At 45.7% G+C, this 22,320-nt stretch overlaps 1 protein-coding gene across 1 annotated transcript in view; it reads left to right on the top strand.

Moving 5' to 3' along the window:
• The window catches only part of acap3a (ArfGAP with coiled-coil, ankyrin repeat and PH domains 3a), a 384,840-nt gene that overhangs the window by 158,246 nt on the left and 204,274 nt on the right, over window positions 1-22,320 (top strand). Inside the window, exon 2 of the mRNA XM_063033259.1 lies at window positions 5,116-5,173. Within this exon, the coding sequence (XP_062889329.1) occupies window positions 5,116-5,173 (58 nt within the window). The remainder of the gene's footprint in view (window positions 1-5,115; window positions 5,174-22,320) is intronic.

The following is a 22,320-nucleotide window of genomic DNA, read 5'->3' as shown; positions in this document are numbered from 1 at the left end:
TTTTATGCACTCTGCATGATATGTGTTCTGTGTTTTACACCTTGGTCCCGGAGAAGCATTGTTCATTTAGCTATATATATTAGTACACTTGAGTGACAATAAATTTGAACTTGACTTGAACTTGAATCTGGCTCTACCACCCCCACAAGCAGTGCTTCCCAGATTGTGACACTCACTGCATAAAGAAAAAAATCCTCATGTCACTTCTTGTTCGTTTGCCGATCGTTTTACTTGTCTTCCCCTTACTTCTTGACCCTCTACCAGTGGGAACAGTTTCTCTCCCTTCACTCTGTCCACACTTGATTTTAATCATCTCTTTGCCAACTCCTCGGTGCCAAGGAGAACCTCCGTTTTCCCAGGCTATCCTGTAACGGAAGACCCTCTTTCCTAGAATTATTTTGCTGAATCTCTTTTGCCCCCTTTCTGAAGCCTTTACATGGGTTCGATAACAGAGTGTCCTGGTTTAATCCTAGCCTAATTACAGGATAATTTACAATGACCAGTTAACCTACCAACTGGTACGTCTTTGGACTGTGGGAGGAAACTGGAGCACCCGGAGGAAACCCATGCACTCACGGGTACAAATTCCTCACAGACAACAGCGGGAATTGAACCCGGGTCACTGGTACTGTAAAGCGTTGTGCTGACCACTACGCTACCATTGTAGCTGAACCTGTGTTTTATCAATTTTCCTTTAATATCTTTGGACTCTTTACAATCCTGAGCACCCTACGTGCTCTTTTACACATTCTCTTGGCTTACAGCGTTCTTGTTTGTCAGCTATGTTGAGCGCATCGAGTCATTTAGCAACATTCTAGGTGGCGTTCAGGTGCAGGTTGTTACATGCCCGCGTTTTCCCACAGGTAAGGCCAGTGACACTTTAAACCTCACATAGTGACTCGTAAAATCCAATAACCATTTTGAAAACACAGAGCTAAACGTAAGGTAGCATGCAGCTCACAGCATGAACTTGTTCAGGCGATATTAGTATTTTGATACCAGCTCTTTAGCTGCATTTAATTTTGAAATACAATCTGATGGTTTTCAAAAGGCAGTCCTCACCCCCCCCCGCCCCACCTCCACCAATTACTGCTGCTCAGCATGAGTCATGGCCTCAGGGGAGGCAGGTTGGGAACTGAAGTGAAACAAGTGACTTCATGAACGTAACCTTATAACGGGGTTCATCTGCTGACTGTAAACTGTGCACACCTTGCTCCCGTGCTCCATGTCACCTGAACCCTTCCATTAGTTTATGGCCTCTCAGTCACTGACAAATGCAGTCATTATTCTCTGTTTAAGGTCTTCAGAGGTTCAATGTACATAGTCTTTAGTGAAACTGCCATCTGGTGTGAATCACATGATTTCTTAAAAAAGTTTTAGTTGGAGTCATTCAACAGTCCTTAGCAAACCTAAGGCAGATCAGATCCCCTTTTAGAGCCGGCCCGTAATTCATGCTGGGTCGAATGAATTGCCAGGTAATTGATTCCCAAGGCAGCTCAGGTAACAGCAGGTGGCTGCTCCCAGTATCAGAATATAAACAAGCCCCCATGTCTATTAAGTAGGCCCAGGGAGAGGTGCCATTAATTGAAATCATGCACCTTTCTCTATTGGCCCGAATGTCATTTGAAGGAACACTGTGCTTTTGTAATGTTTTTTCATTAAAAGTAATTCTGAATCAGGACCAGGTTTAATATCACCGGCATATGTTGTGAAATTTGTTGACTTTGCAGCAACAGTACAATGCAGTGCATAATAATAGAGAAAAAACTGTGAATTACAGTAAGTATATGTATTAAATAGTTAAATAAGTAGTGCAAAAATAGAAATTTTAATAAGTGGTGAGGTAGTGTTCACAGGTTCAATGTCCATTTAGGAATTGGGTGGCAGAGGGGAAGAAGCTGTTCCTGAATCGCTGTTTGTGTGCCTTCAGGCTTCTGTACCTCCTTCCTGGTGGTAACAGTGAGAATAAGGCATGTCCTGGGTGATGGGGGTCCTTAATGAAGGATGATGCACTTTTTGAGGCACTGCTCCTTGAAGGTGTGCTGGATACGACAGAGACTAGTGCTCGTGATGGAGCCAACTCCGGATGGGCAGTTCATCTTAACCAGGCTGGTTCAGCAATCATCTCTTACCGTTTTCAGTCTTTATTCCTTTAATTGTGGGTGAGTTGGGGTCTGAGGATTAGTCCCTCAGGTTTCAGAGAGACCTGATGACAACGAATATTGAATGACCCCTCTGCTGCCCTTCCAGTTTGGAGTCACCTCTTGGCCAGCTGCAGTTCCTTTGGTGGGAATGGCGATTTAACCCTGATGGAGATGGCGGAGTTTGTCGTTGAAACGTCGGTTATAATGGATACCCGACCCCAGCTGGAAGGCCGAGAAGAGTTTATTCATCAATTCCATCCAGTTTACAGGAGCATCCAGCTGAGCAGAGACACTCGTGCTTGTCTCACCGGCCACTTGCACTCAGGAAACGGCTCGCAATGAAAGAGCAACACAGGCAGTACAGATCAGTGCAGCTGCATAAACAATAGAAGACCCCTGGATGGTGTCGCGGATAGAAAAGGGTGAGAGGGACGTGGACCAAACATGAGCAAAAGGGACTAGCTTCGATGGGAATCTCAGTCAGCTGGGTTGAATAGCCTGTGACTGTGCTTAAGACTCTGAAGTTAAAAATGGGAGTTCCTGGCTTTACTGAGTGATTCTGGAACATAACATTTATCAGGGACTAAGGATTGATCACCATGCAGGTTGTTTCTGCTCTGATATTCTATGTCATGTCAGAATTGTTTCAGTCGTAGGGACAGCTCAGGTGTGATAACAACCCTCCTCTGTCTGTCCTGCACTGAGTCAGTGTCCTTGACCTTGACCTTTGCTAATTAGGTGGGAGGTCAGGTGTGATAATGACCCTCTTCTGTCTGTCCTGCACTGGGTCAGTGTCCTTGACCCCGACCGCAGCTAATCAGGTGAGAGGTCGAGTGAGTTGCTTTAAATCCTTGGGTGCAGTTCTGGTCCCATGTTACAGGAAAATGATGACTGCACTGGGGAGAGTACAGAGGAGATGTTTCGGAATGCTGCTGGGACTGTAGCTGTGCGGAATAATTGGAAAAGATGGGGCTGTTTACTGTGAAACTGAGGCGACTCTGGGGAGAGCTAATTTTACATACTGAACTAGTGAGGGGCCCGGACACAGTGAATAGGAAAGATCAGGAGAAGGCAAAAGCAGGGGGCCTAGGTTTACCATAAGACATAGGAGCAGAATTAGGCCATTCAGCCCATCAGGTATGTTCTAGCATTTGATCATAGCTGATTTATTTTCCCTCTCAGCCCCATTCTCTTGCCTTCTCCCCATAACTTTTGACACCTTCTACTAATCAAGAACCTATTAATCTTTGCTTTAAGTACACCCAGCAAGCTGTCAGGAGGATAAATGGAATGCTACTTTTCATTCAAAAGGAACCTATGTATGAAAATAGTGGAGTCTTACTCTAATTGTACAGAACTTTGTTAAGACCACATCTGGTGCACCATGTACAGTTTATGCCTGCTCGTTTCAGGAAGGAGATATTTACAGAGAATGCAGTTCACAGGTATTAGTTGATAGGACTTGTCTTATAAAGAAGAGTTGAATAAGTTGGGCCTGAAGTTCTTGGTGTGTAGAAGAATGCGAGGTGATTCTTTTGAAAGATCTATGATTCCGAGGGTTAAAGAAGAGAGACCATTTCACCTTATATGGAAGATCTAATACTAAAGATCGTTGTTTCAGAATAAGTGTCACCTATTTAAGAAGGAAATGAGGAGAAATTTCTTCTCTAAGGGGGTTGTGAATCTTTGGAACTCTGCAACTCAGACTGCATTGAAGCAGAGTCGTTGATTATGTTTGAAGGTGAGACAGGCAGGATTTTGGGCTAAAATCCAGAGTTAGAAGGAGCAAGTGAGACTGTGGAGCTGAGGTTGAATTCAATCAGCCATAATTGTGTGGCACACTGGACCAAGTTGAAGAGTTCATGTGACTTGCTCATCCTTTCCCCCATGAAACCCTTGCTACAGAGGCTACAAATATGGAACCCCTCTGCAATAAGTGTTCCTGTTCTTATCGATGTCCAACCTCTACAGAGAAGTGGAAACACTTAGTCGTGCACCTTAATGGAGAATATATTGTAGAGAATATTACCATAGACAGATTTGGAACTCATCTTCCTTGTAAGTCTAAAAGTCAGGGATTAAGTAGACATAAGCACAAGGGGGATCTTGTTTAAAGCTTTCAGGATTGTTCTCAGAAACATAAATGATTCTACAGATGTTGAAAAACCAGAGTAGCACACACAAAGGCAGCACAGTAGCGTAGTGGTTAGCACAACGCTTTAAAGTACCAGATTGACCCATGTTCAATCCGACTGCTCTCTGTAAAGAGTTTGTATATTCTCCCCGTAACCACATGGGTTTCCTCCGGGTGCTCCGGTTTCCTCCCACGGTCCAAAGACTGACCGGTTGGTAGGTTAGTTGGTCATTGTAAATTGTCCCGTGATCAAGCTAGGGTTAAGTCAGGGGTTGGCAGGTGATGCGGCTCAAACGGCCAGATGGGTCTATTCCGCACTGTATCTCGATAAATAAAAATAAAAAATGCTGAGAGAACTCAGCAGGTCAGGCAGCATCTATGGAAAGAAAAAAAAGCGTCGACATTTTGGGCTGAGACCTTTCATCAGATGTGTTGTCATATAGAAGTTGGCCTTATGTAATTTTGTTTTTCTTTGTTTAACCCTCTCATAACTTGTCCACTCTGCAACTTCGACATGTTTTACTGTGCAGTGTCAACACTGAAATCGTGAAAATGCTAATCCCCGCTCTTGGTTTGCTCATTTCTTCCAGCACCACCTGTCCCTTGTTATACCATGGAAACTGATTCCTATTTGCATTTAAATAAGTGTGAATCATTTTTTCTGGTTATTGATCTGAATGTAACTTGTTCAGATCATTAAGTCTTAATAAACGGCACTTAAATGGCTGAGGGCTTGTTGTTTTGATGCAGCGAGTGTAATTCTGTAGTGAAGTGACCAGTGTTGAATAGTGGGTGGCTGTAACTGAATTAATTGTTAAGTTTCTGTTTTTATTGCAGAGCGACAATTGAGGAGGTGGAGACAGATGTCGTGGAAATCGAGGCCAAGCTGGACAAGGTGAGCTGCTGTTTACACTTGAGTTCAGCTCGTACACAAGTATTCACATTGTTTCATGCATTTTAATCAGTAGCGTTTCCCTTTCTCATTGGGAATTGTCACCTCCTTGCTGATGGCCGCAGTTTTTGTGATAGCTGGTGTCTTGCCAAAGGTCAGTCTTCATGCCCGAACTTGAATAGTGAATCTCATGATCTCTGAGTTGGAACAAGCAGGAAATACTCAGCAGGCGGGACAGCATCTGTGCCGAGAAAGTGTGCAAGAGTTTCAAGACATAAATACAAGAGATCAGCTGATGCTGGAAATCTTGAGTAACGCAGGTCCTGATGAAGGATCCTGGTCTGAAACATCAACCATTTATTCCCCTCCATAGACACTGCTTGGCTTGTTGAGTTCCTCCAGCACTTTGTGTGTGTGTTGCTAGATTTTCAAGTTAATGACCTCTCTTCGGTGCACGTGAAAGATCATCAACCTGAAACAGCTCATTCTCTCTCTCTTCACAGTTGCTTCCTGACCAGCTGAATATTTCCAGCTTATGCTGTTTATTCAGTATGAACAGCTTCAGTTGTTGAGGGTCATAATCAACCCACTCCAGACCTTCCTTCCTTCTCTCCTCTCCCATCAGGCAGAAGACACAAAAGCCTGAAAGCAAGTACAACCAGGCTCAAGGACAACTTCTATCCCACTGTTATCAGACTCTAGAAATGACCTCCTGTACGATCTGGCCCATCGAGCCTGCTCCGCCATTCAATAAGATCATGGCTGATCTGGCCATGGACTTATCTCCACCTACCTGCCTTTTCCCCATAACCCTTAATTTCCCCATTATGCAAAAATCTATCCAACCTTGTCTTAAATATATTTACTGAGGTAGCCTCCACTGCTTCATTGGGCAGAGAATTCTGCAGATTCACCAGCCTCTGGGAAAAGCAGTTCCTCTTCGTCTCTGTCCTAAATCTACTCCCCTGGTCCTTGAGGCTATGTCCCCTAGTTCTAGTCTCACCTACCAGTGGAAACAACTTTCCTACCTCTATCTTATCTATGCCTTTCATAATTTTATATGTTTCTATAAGATATCCTCTCATTCTTCTGAATTCCAGCGAGTACAGTCCCAGGCAACTCAATCTTTCCTCATAGTCTAATCCCTTCATCCCTGGAATCAACCTGGTAACCTCCTCTGCACCACCTCCAAAGCCAGTATATCCTTCCTCAAGTAAAGAGCCCAGAATTTCATGCAGTACTCCAGGTGCGGCCTCACCAGTACCCTGTACAGTTGCAGCATAACCTCCCTGCTCTGAAATTCAGTCCCTCTGGCAATGAAGGCCAACGTCCCATTTGCCTTCTTGATAGCCTGCTGTACCTGCAAACCAACCTTTTGTGATTCATGCACAAGCACTCCCAAGTCCCTCTGCACAGCATCATGCTGCAATTCTTTACCATTTAAATAATAATCTGCTCTTCCATTTTTCCTTCCAAAGTGGATGACCTCGCATTTACCAACATTGTATTCCATCTGCCAGACTCTTGCCCACTCACTTAACCTATTTATATCTCTTTGCAGACTCTTCATATCTTCTGCACAATTTGCTTTTCCACTCAATTTTGTATCATCAGCAAACTTAGATACACTACACTCTGTCCCCTCTTCCAGATCGTTAATATGTATAGTGAACAGTTGCGGGCCCAGCACCGACCCCTGTGGCAAACCGGTCACCACTGATTGCCAACCAGAGTAACACTCATGTATCCCAACTCTCTGCTTTCTATTGGTTAACCAATCCTCCATCCATGCTAATTCATCACCCCCAAATCTATGCATCCTTATCTAATGGATAAGTCTTTTATGTGGCACCTTATTGAACGCCTTCTGGAAATCCAACTAAATAATGCTCATCTATCCACTGCACTTGTTATGTCCTCAAATATCTCCAGGAAGATGGATTCTTGACCTCACAATTTACCTCATTATGATCTTGCACTTTATTGTTTACCTGTAACTTTACACTTTATTCTGAGTTATGATTGGTCAATTAGTGTGCAGGAGGGTGGGCAGATGAGACTCTTCTGAGCCATTGGCTGGAAGAGCAATATGACACAGTATTGATGAGGACACAGAAAAGACTGCAGATACCGGAACAACACGCAAAGCGCTGGAGAAACTCTGCGGGTCAGGCAGAACAATGGAGGGAATTGAATAGTCGTCGTTTCGGGTCAAGACGCTGCATCAATCCAGATGAAGGGTCTCGACCCAAAGCATCACCTGGCCATTTCCCTCTATAGATCCTGCCTGACTATCTGATTCCTCCGGTGTGTTATGTGTATCTCCTGTGCTTGCAGACTTTTGTTTGTTTTAGTCAAGCACCTAAATAATATTAATTTTATTCCATTTTAGAATCAGACTGGGGCTTGAACAGCTTGTAAAGCATTTAAATGAAATCTATTTCCCAATGGCTTAGACATCTGTGATGTTTTTGACATTTTAATCAAGTCTCACAATTAGCCAAGATATGAAGAAGACTGGTGGGGGTTGGGGCGAAGTAATATGTTTGAAAATTCCAGGATGGGCCGAGTTAGTCTGGCAATAAATCGGATGTTGTATAAATGGACATCTCGTCAAGCACCTCTGCTCCATCCACCAAAAGTGGAACTTCCCAGTGGCCAAACATTTTAATTCCAATTTCCACTCCCATTCCGACGTGTTGGTCCATGGCCTCCTCATGCCACGATGAAGCCGACTGAGGAGCTTCACCTTATACTCCATCTGAGTAGCCTCCAACCAGATGGCATGAATATTGATTTGTCCTTCCCATTTTTCCCTCCCACTCTCCACTTCTTTTATTCCCCACTCTGGCCTCTGACCTCTTCTCACCTGCCTATCACTTCTGCCTGATGCCCCTCCTTCTTCCCTTTCTCCTATGATTCACTCTCCTCTCCTAAAACTTACTTTTTCTCCAGTCCTCTATCTTTCCCACCTGCCTGGCTTCACCTATCACCTTCTAGTTCTCCTCCTTCCCCTCCCTCTTTATTTTGGTGCCTTCGCCCTTGCCTTCCAGTCCCGAAGAAGGGTCTCAGCCCGAAACATCAACTGTTTGTTCATTTCCGTAGATGCTGAGTTCCTCCAGCATTGTGAGTGTGTGTGTGTGTGTGTGTGTGTGTGTGTGTGTGTGTGTGTGTGTGTGTGTATGTGTGTGTGTGTGCGCACGCGCGTGTGTGTGTGTTGCTTTGGATTTCCAGCATCTGCAGAATTTTTGACGTTTATTGAATTTCTAAGCTTGAATTTCCAGTTCCCTAAAATGAACTTCAACTATAGGTTGTTATTCTCAGACTACACCATTATTTCGAGAAACAGTCTTTCCTGATGGTTAATTCTTCTGAATATTCCACAAGCATACTGAAGGATTGCTGGCCGGTCCAGTCCAAATATGTCCAACATATTAATAGACAGATAACGTTACAAACCACAGAATAATTACAAAGGATAGAATCTTCAGTCAGGCTATTTTCTGCACTATAATGGTAACATAGGTTTCATCGACTGTTAATTCTACCTCCAAATACTCCACGTCCATTAACCTGAAGGAGTATCAGCAAGTCTTCCCAAAGGGGGTTTATCACAGGGATTGACTGAATCATGGTGCCAGTCTTGGAGTAACTGTAAAGAATAGGGCTTCTGCTTGGTTCATTTCCTGCTTGAGGAGAGCTGCTAAATCCCTCCTGCTGTGGTCTCAGAATGAAATAAAAATTCAGAAAATAACGCGAGTCCAACTTTGTCATGGTGAAGTTGTTTTGGGAGGGGAGCCACTGTGTTCAGTTCAATGAGTCGAATCCTTGGCATTTTTTTTAAATCAAAGATGCTCGTTCTCCAGTGACAACACTGATTTTGTTTTCCTGGGATGAGATCTGTACAATTAACTGCCTGATACAGTATTCCTTTTGTACGTGAGCTGCTGAGAAAATCGCGCTGGAACAAAAATCTTAAGGTCCTATTTCTTCTGTCCCACCTCTATACAAAAAGTATATTTCTCATACCGTCTCACCGACATCTCATGCTGTCCTCAGTGAGGTGCATGATCCCAGCGCCCACCTCCCTGTGCATTCACGGGCTGCAAATCCCAGTGAGCTGTGGGGTTGCTGGCTATGTACCTCTACCTTCTGCAGTCCAAGACTAATGGTCCAGGGGCTTCAAATTATGATTCAGGGCCTTACGTTACGTGAAAACTGGGGCACATTTAGAAGATTAAGATAAACCCTGGAATTAAAATTCTGGTGTCAGTAAAGGTGACGGTTGCAGGAGAAGTCCAGTAATCCAGCATCTAGTTGTTTGGAGATCCTGATCAGTTTCTGACTCAGAGAACACGCTTCTAGGCAGAGCCAGGGTCCAGTGTGCTTCTGTGTTCACCATTCGGTTTAAATTTTCTTGAGGAAGGGTCTCAACCTGAAAAGTACCCCTCCAATAGATGCTGCCCGACCTGCTGAGTTCCTCCAGCATTTTATATATGGTTCAGTGGAAAGTTCGTTATAATACTTAGTAACATGTAAAACATATATAGTAAAACTATTAAGAGAAACTCCAGTAGTCTGGAACATCTGTCAGTTTGGTATCACCAGGGGCCCATACCTGTGGCATTATGGGTAATTACCTTCTGAAGCAGGCCCAGGTCAAAGGACAATCAGGGACAGTCAACATTTGCTGATCTAGCTACAGATGCCCTTGTTCTTAGAATGGGTGTTAAAATGGCCTTCGTAACGGACTCGAGATGCGCGCACATTTGCAACAGCTAGTCACCCCCCTGTTCCCTTCCCGGTGTGAGAAGGAGGAGCCAATTTCTCAATATCGGCCATTCCTGGGCTGAGCGGTAGCGGCTCCTGGTGATAGATTTGCCTTTCAAATTACATCACTCAGCTTTTTTTTTAATATAAAGAAATCTTTTCCTTCATTGAGAAAGAAGCATTTTGGTTTGGCAATGCATGAAAGTCCTGTCCCTTTGCCTCCCAGAGCCAGTCTCAGTCCAGTCCCACAGATGGGACAATGGTAGCCTTTCTATGAGAAACAAGTCTTCAGTGAATGAGCTGGGGGAGCCTCGAATTAATGTACTTAATTTACAGTCCACATGCACTAATGTTTTCCCACAACTGAACACTGGTAATCATAGTCTCAAAAACTATGGGAGATTTAAATGTTATTTGCATGCTGGGATGATGTAAGGTTGTAGTTCAGGCTGAGTACCAACTCAAGCAAAAATTACAGCCATCTCAACCTGTGGCTGCTGTGGTTAACCTACTGAGACTCAGGCTAATTTGTGAGAGGATCCGTTGCGCGTAGAAGTCTTTGTCATTGGTGTAGCGGTATCCGCACTGGGCCTCGGGCCGTGTGGTCCTGGGTTCGAATCCGGCTGGCTCCTTGCACAACGTCCAGCCCATGCTGGGTTAAGCATCAAACTGGCAACTTGCTCTCCTAAAACAGATAAATGCTAAATAAACAACCCGAAGTTGCCGCCCGATGCACCGAATGAGGCGCGGGAGGAACTTGGCCTTTTTTTTTAATGTACAGAAACTATAAGTCTTTTGGGAGCTGATGCTGCCTGGGCATTGCCTACGTGCAGTGGGGCGAGAGCACCCATGAGATTCGCAGAGATGTGGAGAGCCTGTAATTTCGAGAAATGAAGCGCCAAGCCACCATTTGATTGAAACAATGAAGAAGCCGCTCGAGAATAAAGTCTGCCGGGGGTTAGTTACGCAACCCCAATCTAACCACAGGTTTAGGTGACATCATGGAGTTCAGAAAATTAGGAGCCAGTAGTTTCTAAACTGTCACCTGAGCCCAGAGATTAAGTCACTGGTGGTGAGTCACACATTAGCTCTTAACAGGTGAGGGAGAAGGTGATGTGTGATTACAGCAATTTTACAGAATTGGCACAAGTTGGAAATCAAAGACAGCTTGGGAGAGTAAAATGGTGGGAGGAACCTGATCTCAGTGGCCCTCTCATGACTACAGAATCCAAGGTACTTTACCACCAGGGAGGTACTTCTCAGGTGCAGGATGCAAGGCCCTGATCATCATCGGCATCAGCCATGTTGGCTGAGGGCTAGATGCTGCCTGGGAGATGGGTGAAATCCTCTCTCATTCCACACTCTGCAATAGTTCTGTACTCTTGCTTTGTCACAAAGCAGGGTTCTTGCCAAAGTAGCATGGGAGGGCTCAGCTGGCGGTTTTCCAGGGCTTTCCAAGAACTCTGATCATTTGATTTTGAGGTGATGCTTTGAAGGTGTGACTCTGGGATCACAGGTGCTTGTTGAGGTGGTAATCCCTCAGGCTGTATTTAGCACCATGGTTCAACATCCTCCTTTCACATCATTTCAACGTACTGTGATCCACCAAAGACGAGAAAATCATCCTGGTGGAGCTCACAGTACCATGGGAGGAAGGATGCAAGGAGGCTCACGAGAGGAAGGCCCTGAAGAACTAGTCCTTAGTCCAGGAGTGCAGGGACAAAAGATGGCAGACGTGACTATTCCCCGTGGAGATCGGCTGTCGATAGAGATTGGCATGGAGGTTGTTCTCTGCACTGGACCGATGAAAAGAGCAAGAACCGAGCAGCTCGCAGGATGGGGGAGGGGGGGAAGCAGAAAGAGCCTCTCGCTGGATATGGAGCAGGCGAGAGGAGTTGAGCTGCAAGTCAGGGGCAGACGGGCAGTGACTTGGCCACCACTGCTGACCTGCCAACTGGACAGTGTAGTGGTAAAGGGTCGAAACACACTAGAAAGGTTGGGCACCACCTGACGACATCTGCTCCTGGCCAGAGGCTACGGTTACCTCATTGGTATGATGCAAGCCAGGTATTGAGAAACATTCTTGAATGCTCAACTTTTGCACCGTGGCCCAGCCCATGGGGAAGGGTTGTCACTCCTCTTCTCGCCACTTTCATTGTTAGAGTGTTAAAGTACAAACAGCAAGTGGATCTTCATCACTGCCACGTCGTGATCTTCATGGCAAGGTGGAGTCCAATGTGGAGATCTGCCAGCTCCCCAAGGAAACTCTGTCTGTCAGCAAGTGGATGGGTCAGGGAGCAGGCAGCCCCCTGGAGGAAGCCTTCTCCCCCTCCTGACGTAAATAGTTTTAATCCCTCACCCTACCACAAAGCATTCCTGAATGCAGAATCATACTGGCATAAATCATGACGTTTGTTGTTTTACAGCAGCAGTACTTTGCAATACAATATAGTAAAAACTGTAAGTTACAATAAAACTACATATATAATAAGTAGTTCAAAAGGAGACGCTCTTTCTGATATTTGGCAGTCCGATTCATTTACTTATCACGCGTACACCGAAACATAATAGAAACGCATTGTTTGTGTTAACAACCAACACAACCCAAGGATGCATGGGGTCAGCCTGCTATTTTGCCGCACTTTCTGGCGTTAGTACAATATGCCCACAATGTTCAGTAGAAAAACTCAAGCAACAGTAACAAAACAAGATAATAACAGCAAAACAAGCCCGAGCCTCCCTCCCACCCATTGCAATGTACAGACAGGCCTCGAGCCCCAGGATAGGCCGACTTTGGGCCTCTGGCCTCCAGTGGACTTGCAGATTCAAGCCTTTGGCTATCGGGCCTCAACCTCCAGACTCACTGACTTTGGCCTTCAGCCTTCAATATTGACCCCAGGAACTCGTTGATGACGGGGACCCGAAACTCCAAGCCTCAAACTCCCCCAGTTGTGTTAACAAACCACACAGGTGATGCCCTCATCTTGAATTGGGCATAGTGCTAACTGGTGAAGTGTTGCAGGGGGTTACCTCCCTTTCCCCCCACCCCCAGCCCTTTCGCTGGCCAGCACTGCCAGCGCTACGCAGGAGGCCACACGCAGCCATGTTTGATTGCCTCGTGGAGACACAAGAGGCTACGTATACTGGAATCGGGGATGATAAACAAACAGCCCAAGGAACTCAGTGGGTCGGGCAGGATCTGTGGAGGGAAATGGACCGTTGATGTTTCGGGTAGAGACCTTTTATACTGAAAATGGGAAAAGTGGTTGAGAAAATAATTTTTTTTAAATGGCATTCTGCTGACCCACGACTGTGCTGCAACACACAGCTTGAACCACATCATCAAGTTTGCCAATGACACGACCGTGGTGGGTCTCATCAGCAAGAACAATGAGTCAGCATACAGAGAGGAGGTGCAGCGTCTAATGGACTGGTGCAGAGCCAACAACCTGTCTCTGAATGTGAACAAAAGAGATGGTTGTTGACTTCAGGAGGACATGGAGCAACCACTCTCCATTGAACATCAACGACTCCTCCATACAGATCATTAAGAGCACCAAATTTCTTGGTGTCCACCTGGTGGAGAATCTCATCTGGTCTCTCAACACCAGCTCCATAGCAAAGAAAGCCCAGCAGCGTCTCTACTTTCTGCAAAGGCTAAGAAAAGTCCATCTCCCACCCCCCATCTTCACCACATTCTACAGAGGTTGTATCGAGAGCATCCTGAGCAGCCGCATCACGGCCTAGTTCGGAAATTGTACCATCTCAGATCGCAAGACCCTGCAGCAGATAGTGAGGTCAGCTGAGAAGATGATCGGGGTCTCTTTTCCCGCCATCACAGACATTTACACCACACGCTGCATCCGCAAAGCAAACAGCATTATGAAGGACCCCATGCACCCCTCATATAAACTCTTCTCCCTCCTGCCATCTGGCAAAAGGCACCGAAGCATTTGGGCTGTCACGACCAGTCTGTGCAACAGTTTCTTCCCCCAAGCCATCAGACTCCTCAATACCCAGAGCCTGGACTGACACCAACCTACTGCCCTCTACTGTGCCTATTGTCTTGTTTATTATTTATTATTATTTATTGTAGTGCCTGCACTGTTTTGTGCACTTTATGCAGTCCTGGTTAGGTCTGTAGTCTAGTGTAGTTTTTGTGTTTTTTTCTTCAGTAGTTCAGTGTAGTTTTTGTATTGTTTCATGTAGCACCATGGTCCTGGAAAACGTTGTCTCATTTTTACTATGTTCTGTGCCAGCAGTTATGGTTGAAATGACAATAAAAAGTGACTTGACTTGACTTGACTTGAGATTAGATAGAGTATGTAGGGAGAGAGTTTACCTTTTGGGGGAAGGGTCAAAAACATGGGCACCTGGAATGAAGGTTATTGCCAAAAGTGACCTGAGGATGAACTTACTTATGCTACTAGTGATTGGGGTCTGGAATGGACGCTAAGGGTGGTCGTAGCGGTGAATTCAACCGCCGCTTTCAAAAGGAGGGTCTCAGCCGGAAACATCGAAGGTCTATTTCCCATCCGCAGGTGCTGCCCGACCCGCTGAGTTCCTCGGGCAGTCTGCCCGTGTGACCGAGGCCGGGGTGAGGATGTTGGTGCTGACGCTGAGCAAGGAGGTGACGGTGAGGGGAGAGTGGGGCAGGCGCGGCGGGAGGAGGCGAGTGGGTCTCCTTCACTCGGTGACTGCCCGCTGTGCAGCGCAGCACAGCACCGCCGGCGCTCGCCAGCGAAGGGGCTGCTGCCCGCCGGAGGAAAGCTGTTCAGGGAGGGGGCAGGATCTCGTTTCCCACCGAAATAAAAAGGAGGCTGACCAGTAGGAGCTGCGGCCTCCAGCTTGCGCGGTGATCTCACCGGCTCTCCACGGCCTTGCCAGGGGGATTGTTCGGGGGGGGCACGGTGAATGACAGCTTGTTTATTTGCCTGCTGATGTTATTGCTCCGCATCAGCCTCCCGCCACATTACCTCATCTCGCTCTCTCAGCACGTTCCTTTCTTCCCCGTGTGCTCAGTTAACCTCCCCTGCAGTTCATCCCTGCGGCTCACTTCAACCGTTCCATCCCGCTCACAAACCCTTTACCAGCTTGCATTTGTGAGCCCACCCAGTTGGACCCCACTCGAGATGCTGCATCGCCTGCAGACTCCAGTTTAAAGCTTCCCTGCACGAAGCCCCTCCCTCACTGTGATTATGTGTGGCGTGCCAGACAAAAGCTTTTCACTCTACCTGTGACAACAATAAACTAATAGCAATACCATAGCCACTTCATTTTAGCCAAACTTTCTGGTTCGGTGCAGCGTCCATTCCTCCCACAATATACAAAAACTACGCCGAACTGTCAGGGCAGCGGAAATGGTCCCTGGCTGTAGTCAACAATCGCCGCAGGACTTGTCGAGCACAAAGAAGCTGGCGGGAGAAATCATTGCTGACACTACCCACTCTGCAAACTGCCTTTTCCCAAAGGCTCCCCTCTGGAAAGTGCTATAGGGCTATTAAATCAAAAACTTCACACCATCTTAAAAATTTCTTCCCCCCTCCCCCCCAGGCAGTTAATCTGATCAACCAGTTAGCCCCCCCACCTCCTCTACCTCATACCCTCATTGCTGCACTGTACTGTAAACACTTTAAGCCACTTTTTCTAATGCTGTTTACATTGTAAATATGGACATTTATGCACATTTTATTCAACATCTGTATTTTTAAACTTAATTTTTATATAATTCTTCTTTATATTGTTGGATGTTGTTGTCTTTTGTGCATGTCATGTCTACTCACCACAGCAGATCCCTGATACATGTAATAGTGAATAAAGCTGATTATTTTACTCTGGCCCGCTTTTCAATGTAGATGAAGGGTCCTGATGTGAAGAGTCTTGGCCCTAGATCTCGACTGTTTACACTTTTCCATTGATGCTGCCTGACCTGCTCCTGATGAAGGGTCTCGGCCGGAAACGTGGACTGCTCACTCTTTTCCATCGACGCTGCCTGGCCTGCTGAGTTCCACCAGCATTCCTCTGTGAGCGTTGCTTGGGTTTCCAGCGTCTGCGTGTTTTCTTGTGTTTTCAATGTCGACCCTAGCCCCAAAAGCAGGCTGGAATTTCAATCGCCTTTGATGCATCTCCAAATCAAGTACTGCTCAAAAGGAGATATTTGTGCACAAGATAAATATAAGAGAGAGGATGTAGCTGTAGGAAAGGCCTTTCTGCCCCTTTGCAGCAGTGCCAGCCCTGTGGAAAGGCTGAAGGCCCTTTTCCCATGGGCTTCTCTTTCCTCCCAATATTTACCCACAGCTTTATTTAAAGCCTCTGTGGCCTTTATTCATCTGTTTTTCTCTTTGGAACATAGAACACTACAGCACAGAAACAGGCCATTTGGCCCTCAGTGTTGTGCTGAACCAACTAAAAAGCAAATCAAAAACACCCAAACACTAATCTCTCCTACCTACACTATGTCCATATCCTTCCATCTTCCTCACGTAAAGCCTCCAATGGATTTGCCTCTACCACCATACCAGGCAGTGCATTTCAGGCATCCACCACTCTGAGTAAAAAACTTACCCCTCACATCCTCTTTGAACCTACATCCCCTCACCTTCCATGCATGCCCTCTGGGTTTAGACATTTCAACCCTGGGAAACCCTGGGAGTCTGTGGTGGCCAGTGCAATCATGTTTGCTGTTGTGTGCTGGGGCAGCAGGCTGAGGGTGGCAGACACCAACAGAATCAACAAACTCATTTGTAAGGCCAGTGACGTTGTGGGGATGGAACTGGACTCTCTGAAAAGAGGATGCTGTCCAAGTTGCATGCCATCTTGGACAATGTCTCCCATCCACTACATAATGTACTGGTTGGGTACAGGAGTACATTCAACCAGAGACTCATTCCACCGAGATGCAACACAGAGCATCATAGGAAGTCATTCCTGCCTGTGGCCATCAAACTTCACAACTCCTCCCTTGGAGGGTCAGACACCCTGAGCCAATAGGCTGGTCCTGGACTTATTTCCTGGCATAATTTACATATTACTATTTAATTATTTATGGTGCAGCTGTAACGAAAACCAATTTCCCCCGGGATCAATAAAGTATGACTATGAAACAGCTACTTCCTGTCTACTCTGTCTATGTCTCTCAGAATCCTGTAAACCTCTATCAGATCTCCCCTCAGCCTCTGTTGCTCCACAGAAAACAACCCAAGTTTATCCAGCCTCTTGTGATTTTGGCATTTCACGTCCCAGCAGCAAGTGTTCTCTCCACCTCTTTCTGTCGCCTTCTGGTGATAAATGCTTTTTCCTTCATATAGCCAACTCAAAGTAAAGCACCTTTGTGAATTGCAGGAACACTCCACTACAACTCACCACTGGCACCCGGTCACCAAAAGTTTTGAGGTCATTGTTGTTGTACCCTATGTTGAACTGAGCAGGATTTAAACAAATATAAAAGTTGCTGGTGAAAGCAGTAGACCAGGCAGCATCTCTAGGAAAAGGTACAGTCGACGTTTCGGGCCGAGACCCTTCGTCAGGACTAACTGAAAGAAGATATAGTAAGAGATTTGAAAGTGGGAGGGGGAGGGGGAGATCCGAAATGATAGGAGAAGACAGGAGTGGGAGGAATGGATCCAAGAGCTGGACAGTTGATTGGCAAAAGGGATATGAGAGGATCATGGGATGGGAGGCCCAGGGTTTGGATCTCCCCCTCCTCCCACTTTCAAATCTCTTACTAGCTCTTCTTTCAGTTAATCCTGACGAAGGGTCTCGGCCCGAAACGTCGACTCTACCTCTTTCTAGAGATGCTGCCTGGCCTGCTGTGTTTAACCAGCAACTTTTATGTGTGTTGCTTGAAATTCCAGCATCTGCAGATTTGCTCATGTTTGAGGATTTAAACAAAGCCTTACATTTTCTTACTGCAATTAACTGGGACTCTGCCCGTAACCAGATTGGATTAGAATCACGCAATGCCCTTTCCCTTGTCTCTGCTGTTTACAGTACAATGGGATGTTCTCTGCAGCCTCTTTGATGCAGGCAGAGCTGAGGTCACAAGATCAGCAACCTTAGCAGCTGCACTAGGAAGATAATTTCTACCCAGAGAGCTAAAAAGAAATCACTGTTTGCAGGGTTAGGGAATTGGTCCAGATTACTACGGGGGGGGGGGGGGGGCGCGCGGGTGCTGGTCGGAATTGGAATAGTGACTTCATACCACTGCTTGTTGAGCTTTGAAGGTAAATGATTGATGGATCATTGCTGGCCCTCTCTGTCTGTAGGCTGTCTGCGCCGTCCAGTTGGAAATTGGATTGATGGTTCTGAGAAGACAGAGGTGAACGGATGATTGACTAACTTGCAGAGTGCAAGTGTCTAGATTTTCTTGTTCTCATGCTGGTCCTGATTTTCCCGTCGTAATGCTGATTTACATTGTATATTGGTTCAGCCTTCAGTTAAACATTAGTATGGGAACAGAACTGCTAGATAGTGAGACTGACTTCCAGAGTTACTGGATATTGGTTAGAGAAGAAGGACATGGAAAGAGCAAGAGTCTCATTCTTAGCCATTTTATTAATTTTAGTTGTAGACTGAAACAGTCTGTTAGGATCATTTACACAATTTTCTTTGTCACTTCTGAACTCTCTCTTTTGAAGTGGCTGGCAAAAATTCAGATGAACTTCTCCATGGACTTCCTGAATGTTTGCACCCCTTTTAATTGCACCATCTCTTCTATTTTCACTCACAAATATGCACTTTCCAAAACTGGTCTAGTCCAGGTTTAAAGAGAAGCCATATTGGTAAATTGGGTAGCATCTCTCGCATCGCTGTGTGTCGAGCTTAAGGGGTGACCACCATTGTTGGCCATTATCTTAAACAGCCAAAATCCAAAGCTCCAGAAGCCCCCCTCCCCAATCCTCTTTGCCTGTCTATGGTCCTTTAAGGGGCTTTTTAAAACTTGTCGTTTCAGCAAAGTTTTTGGTCTGTTGCAATATCTTCTTAATGTATGCTACAAAATCGTTCCCCTATGAAGCTTATTGAGCATTTTATTTATCTATTGAGAAACAGCGCAAAATACAGACCACTGGCCAGCAATCCCCTGATTTAATTCTGGCCTAATCACGGGACAATTTACAATGGCCAGTTAACCTACCGACCGGTTAGTCTCTGGAGGAAACCCACACAGTCATGGACAGAACGTACAAACTCGTACTGGCAGTGGCAGGAATTGAACCCACCAGTACTGTGAAACGTTGTGCTTTACCAGCCACTATGTGACACTACTGTGCTATCCCACATTCAAGGTCCTAAGAGCACTTCACAAGGACACAGACCTATGAGGAAAGAGTGGAATTTTAGTGAACTAAATTTGAAGAAGAATGGAAAATTGTCCAAAGCTTTCCCTGAGCAGAGAGGGAATACAAAGGCATGGTGGTCACATCCATCATAATTAGATCGTATATTCTCAGAGAATACTGTGAGCTATTTATTTTTCTGTTTGTAGTGTGTGTGTATGTGGTTCTGGAGCTTATGAGTGCAGACTTTGTTTCCATACACCTATATAGTGAAGGGGTTGTCAGATTGACTTCTTCCTCAGTACTCTACTCCCCTGAGAGGTTTCCTTTCGCTGGTTTTAAGGCTATCGGTCTAATCACAGTGACAAATAATAAAACTTTACTTCAAGATATTATCTGCCTTTAATAACATGTCAGTTCATCATTAAACAATCTGTAAGCTCTGCCCCATTGGAATGATCTGGAGGTGGAGGAAGGAGCGAATGTAGGTCTTGTTTCTAGGTTTACTGGAGATTTAAGCACGTCACAGTATTTGGAACACTTTATTGCTGTGATTTGAGATCAGTGGCAGTGCCTGCACTTACTGTCCATCCCTAAAAGCCTCTGAACGAGTGAATGCATCTGACTGCACACCCACTGTTGCTGGGTATTGGGTCGGTCTTATAACTGGGTAAGAAAGGCACGTTGCCTTCTTTGAGGAAGAATAGAAACAAAGAAACGTAGAAAACCTACAGCACAATACAGGACTTTCAGCCCAAAAAGCTCTGCCAAACATGCTTTTACCTTAGAAATTACCTAGGGTTACCCATAGCCCTCTATTTTTCTGAGCTCCATGTACCTGTCTCTTAAAAGACCCTATCGTATCCGCCTCCACCACCATTGCCAGCAGCCCATTCCACACACTTACCACTCTCTGTGTAAAAAATTTACCCTGACATCTCCTCTGTACCTACTTGCAAGCACCTCAAAACTGTGCCCTCTCGTGCTAGCCATTTCAGCCCTGGGAAAAAAGCCTCTCTGACTATCGGCACGATCAATGCCTCTCATCATCTTTTACACCTCTATCAGGTCACCTCTCATCCTCTGTCACTCCAAGGAGAAAAGGCTGAGTTCACTCAACCTATTCTCATAAGGCATGCACTCCAATCCAGGCAACATCCTTGTAAATCTCCTCTGCACCCTTTCTATGGTTTCCACATCTTTCCTATACTGAGGCGACCAGAGCTGAACACAGTACAGTACTCCAAGTGGGGTCTGACCAGGGTCCTATATAGCTGCAACATTATCTCTCAGCTTTTAAATTCAATCCCACAACTGATGAAGGCCAATGCTTTCTGAACTACAGAGTCAACCTGTGCAGTAGCTTTGAGTGTCTTCTGGACTCGGACCCCAAGATCCCTCTGATCCCCCACACTGCCAAGAGTCTTACCATTAATATTATATTCTGCCATCATATTTGACTTACCAAAATGAACCACCTCACATTTATCTGGGTTGAACTCCCTGCTACTTCTCAGCCCAGTTTTGCATCCTATCCATGTCCCGCTGTAACCTTTGACAGCCCTCCACACTATCCACACACCCCCAACCTTTGTGTCATCAGCAAATTTACTAACCCATCCCTCCACTTCCTCATCCAGGTCATTTATAAAACTCATGAAGAGTAGGCGTCCCAGAACAGATCCCTGAGGCACACCACTGGTGACTGACGTCCATGCAGAATATGACCCATCTACAACCACTCTTTGTCTTCTGTGGGCAAGCCAGTTCTGGATCTACAAAACAATGTCTCCTTGGATCCCATGCCTTCTTACTTTCTCAATAAGCCTGGTATGGAGTACCTTGTCAAATGTACTAAATCCTACATTAATCTCAAACAAGAGAAAATCTGCAGATGCTGGAAAGCCAAGCAACACATGCTGGAGGAACTCAGCAGGCCAGGTAGCATCTATGGAAAGGAGTACAGTCGACATTTCTGGCTGAGACCCTTCAGCAGGACTGGAAAGAAAACTATGGCGAGTCAGAGTTAGAAAGTGAGGGGAGGGAAGGAAGAAACACAAGGTGATAGGTGAAACCGTGAGGGAGGGAAGGGTGAAGTAAAGAGCTGGGAAGTTGATTGGTGAAAGAGATACAGGGCTGGAGAAGTGGGGAGTCTGATAGGAGAGAACAGAAGGCCATGGAAGAAAGATAAGGGGAAGGAGCACCAGAGAGTGCAGGCAAGGAGAGAAGGTGAGAGAGTGAAAAAGGGATGGGGAATGGCGAAGCTGGGGGGTGGGGATGGAACATTACCAGAAGTTGAGAAATCAATATTCACACCATCAGGTTGAAGGCTACCCTGACAGAATGTAATGTGATGCTCCTCCACCCTGAGTGTGGCCTCATCTTGGCACAAGAGGAGGCCATGGACTGACAGGTTGGAACAGGAATGGAAGTCAGAAGTTAGGGTTCATCGGGTTAGCTGGGGTGGCGTGTCTTGAAGGGGCAGAAAAGCCTATTCCAAGCTGTGTTGCTAATTTAATAAAAATAAATAACCTTCAGTGAGCCTTTACTTTAAGGTTCAAGATCCCAGATTGTTTAATGACATTTCCAGTGCACAAGTGTAAAGGAGAATGAAATCATTATTACTCCGTATCTGATGCAGTTCAAAGAAACACTCTGAGATAAAGAACACAATAATAAAAAAACACAACTATAGATACACAAAATAGCTTATATACATTGATTGTACAGTACTGTGCAAAACTCAGGCACATATATATAACCAGGTGCCTAAGACTTTTGCACAGTACTGTAGTAATTTTATGTATTGCACTGTACTGCCGCAAAAATAAGCAAATTTCATGACATATGTGAGTGATGTCAAACCTGATTCTGATCTGGCTCTCTATTGGAGACTGAGAGTGGGAAGGGGGCAAGGAGAGGGCAATCATGGTTGGAAAAAGGAGAAGGGAGAGGGGAGGGAGTGGGAAGCGCCAGAGAGACATTCTGTAATGATCAATAAACTAATTGCTTGGAATCCAATTACCTTGCCTGGTGTCTCAGGGCTGGGTGTGCCTGCACCCGTGCCAACCCCCACCACTGGCATTCCTCCTCTACCACCTGTCT

Source organism: Mobula hypostoma, chromosome 25 (genome assembly GCF_963921235.1).
Source record: "Mobula hypostoma chromosome 25, sMobHyp1.1, whole genome shotgun sequence".
Lineage (NCBI taxonomy): Eukaryota > Metazoa > Chordata > Chondrichthyes > Myliobatiformes > Myliobatidae > Mobula > Mobula hypostoma.
Note: the sequence above shows the minus strand (reverse complement) of the source record. Positions and strands in the feature narration are given on the sequence as shown.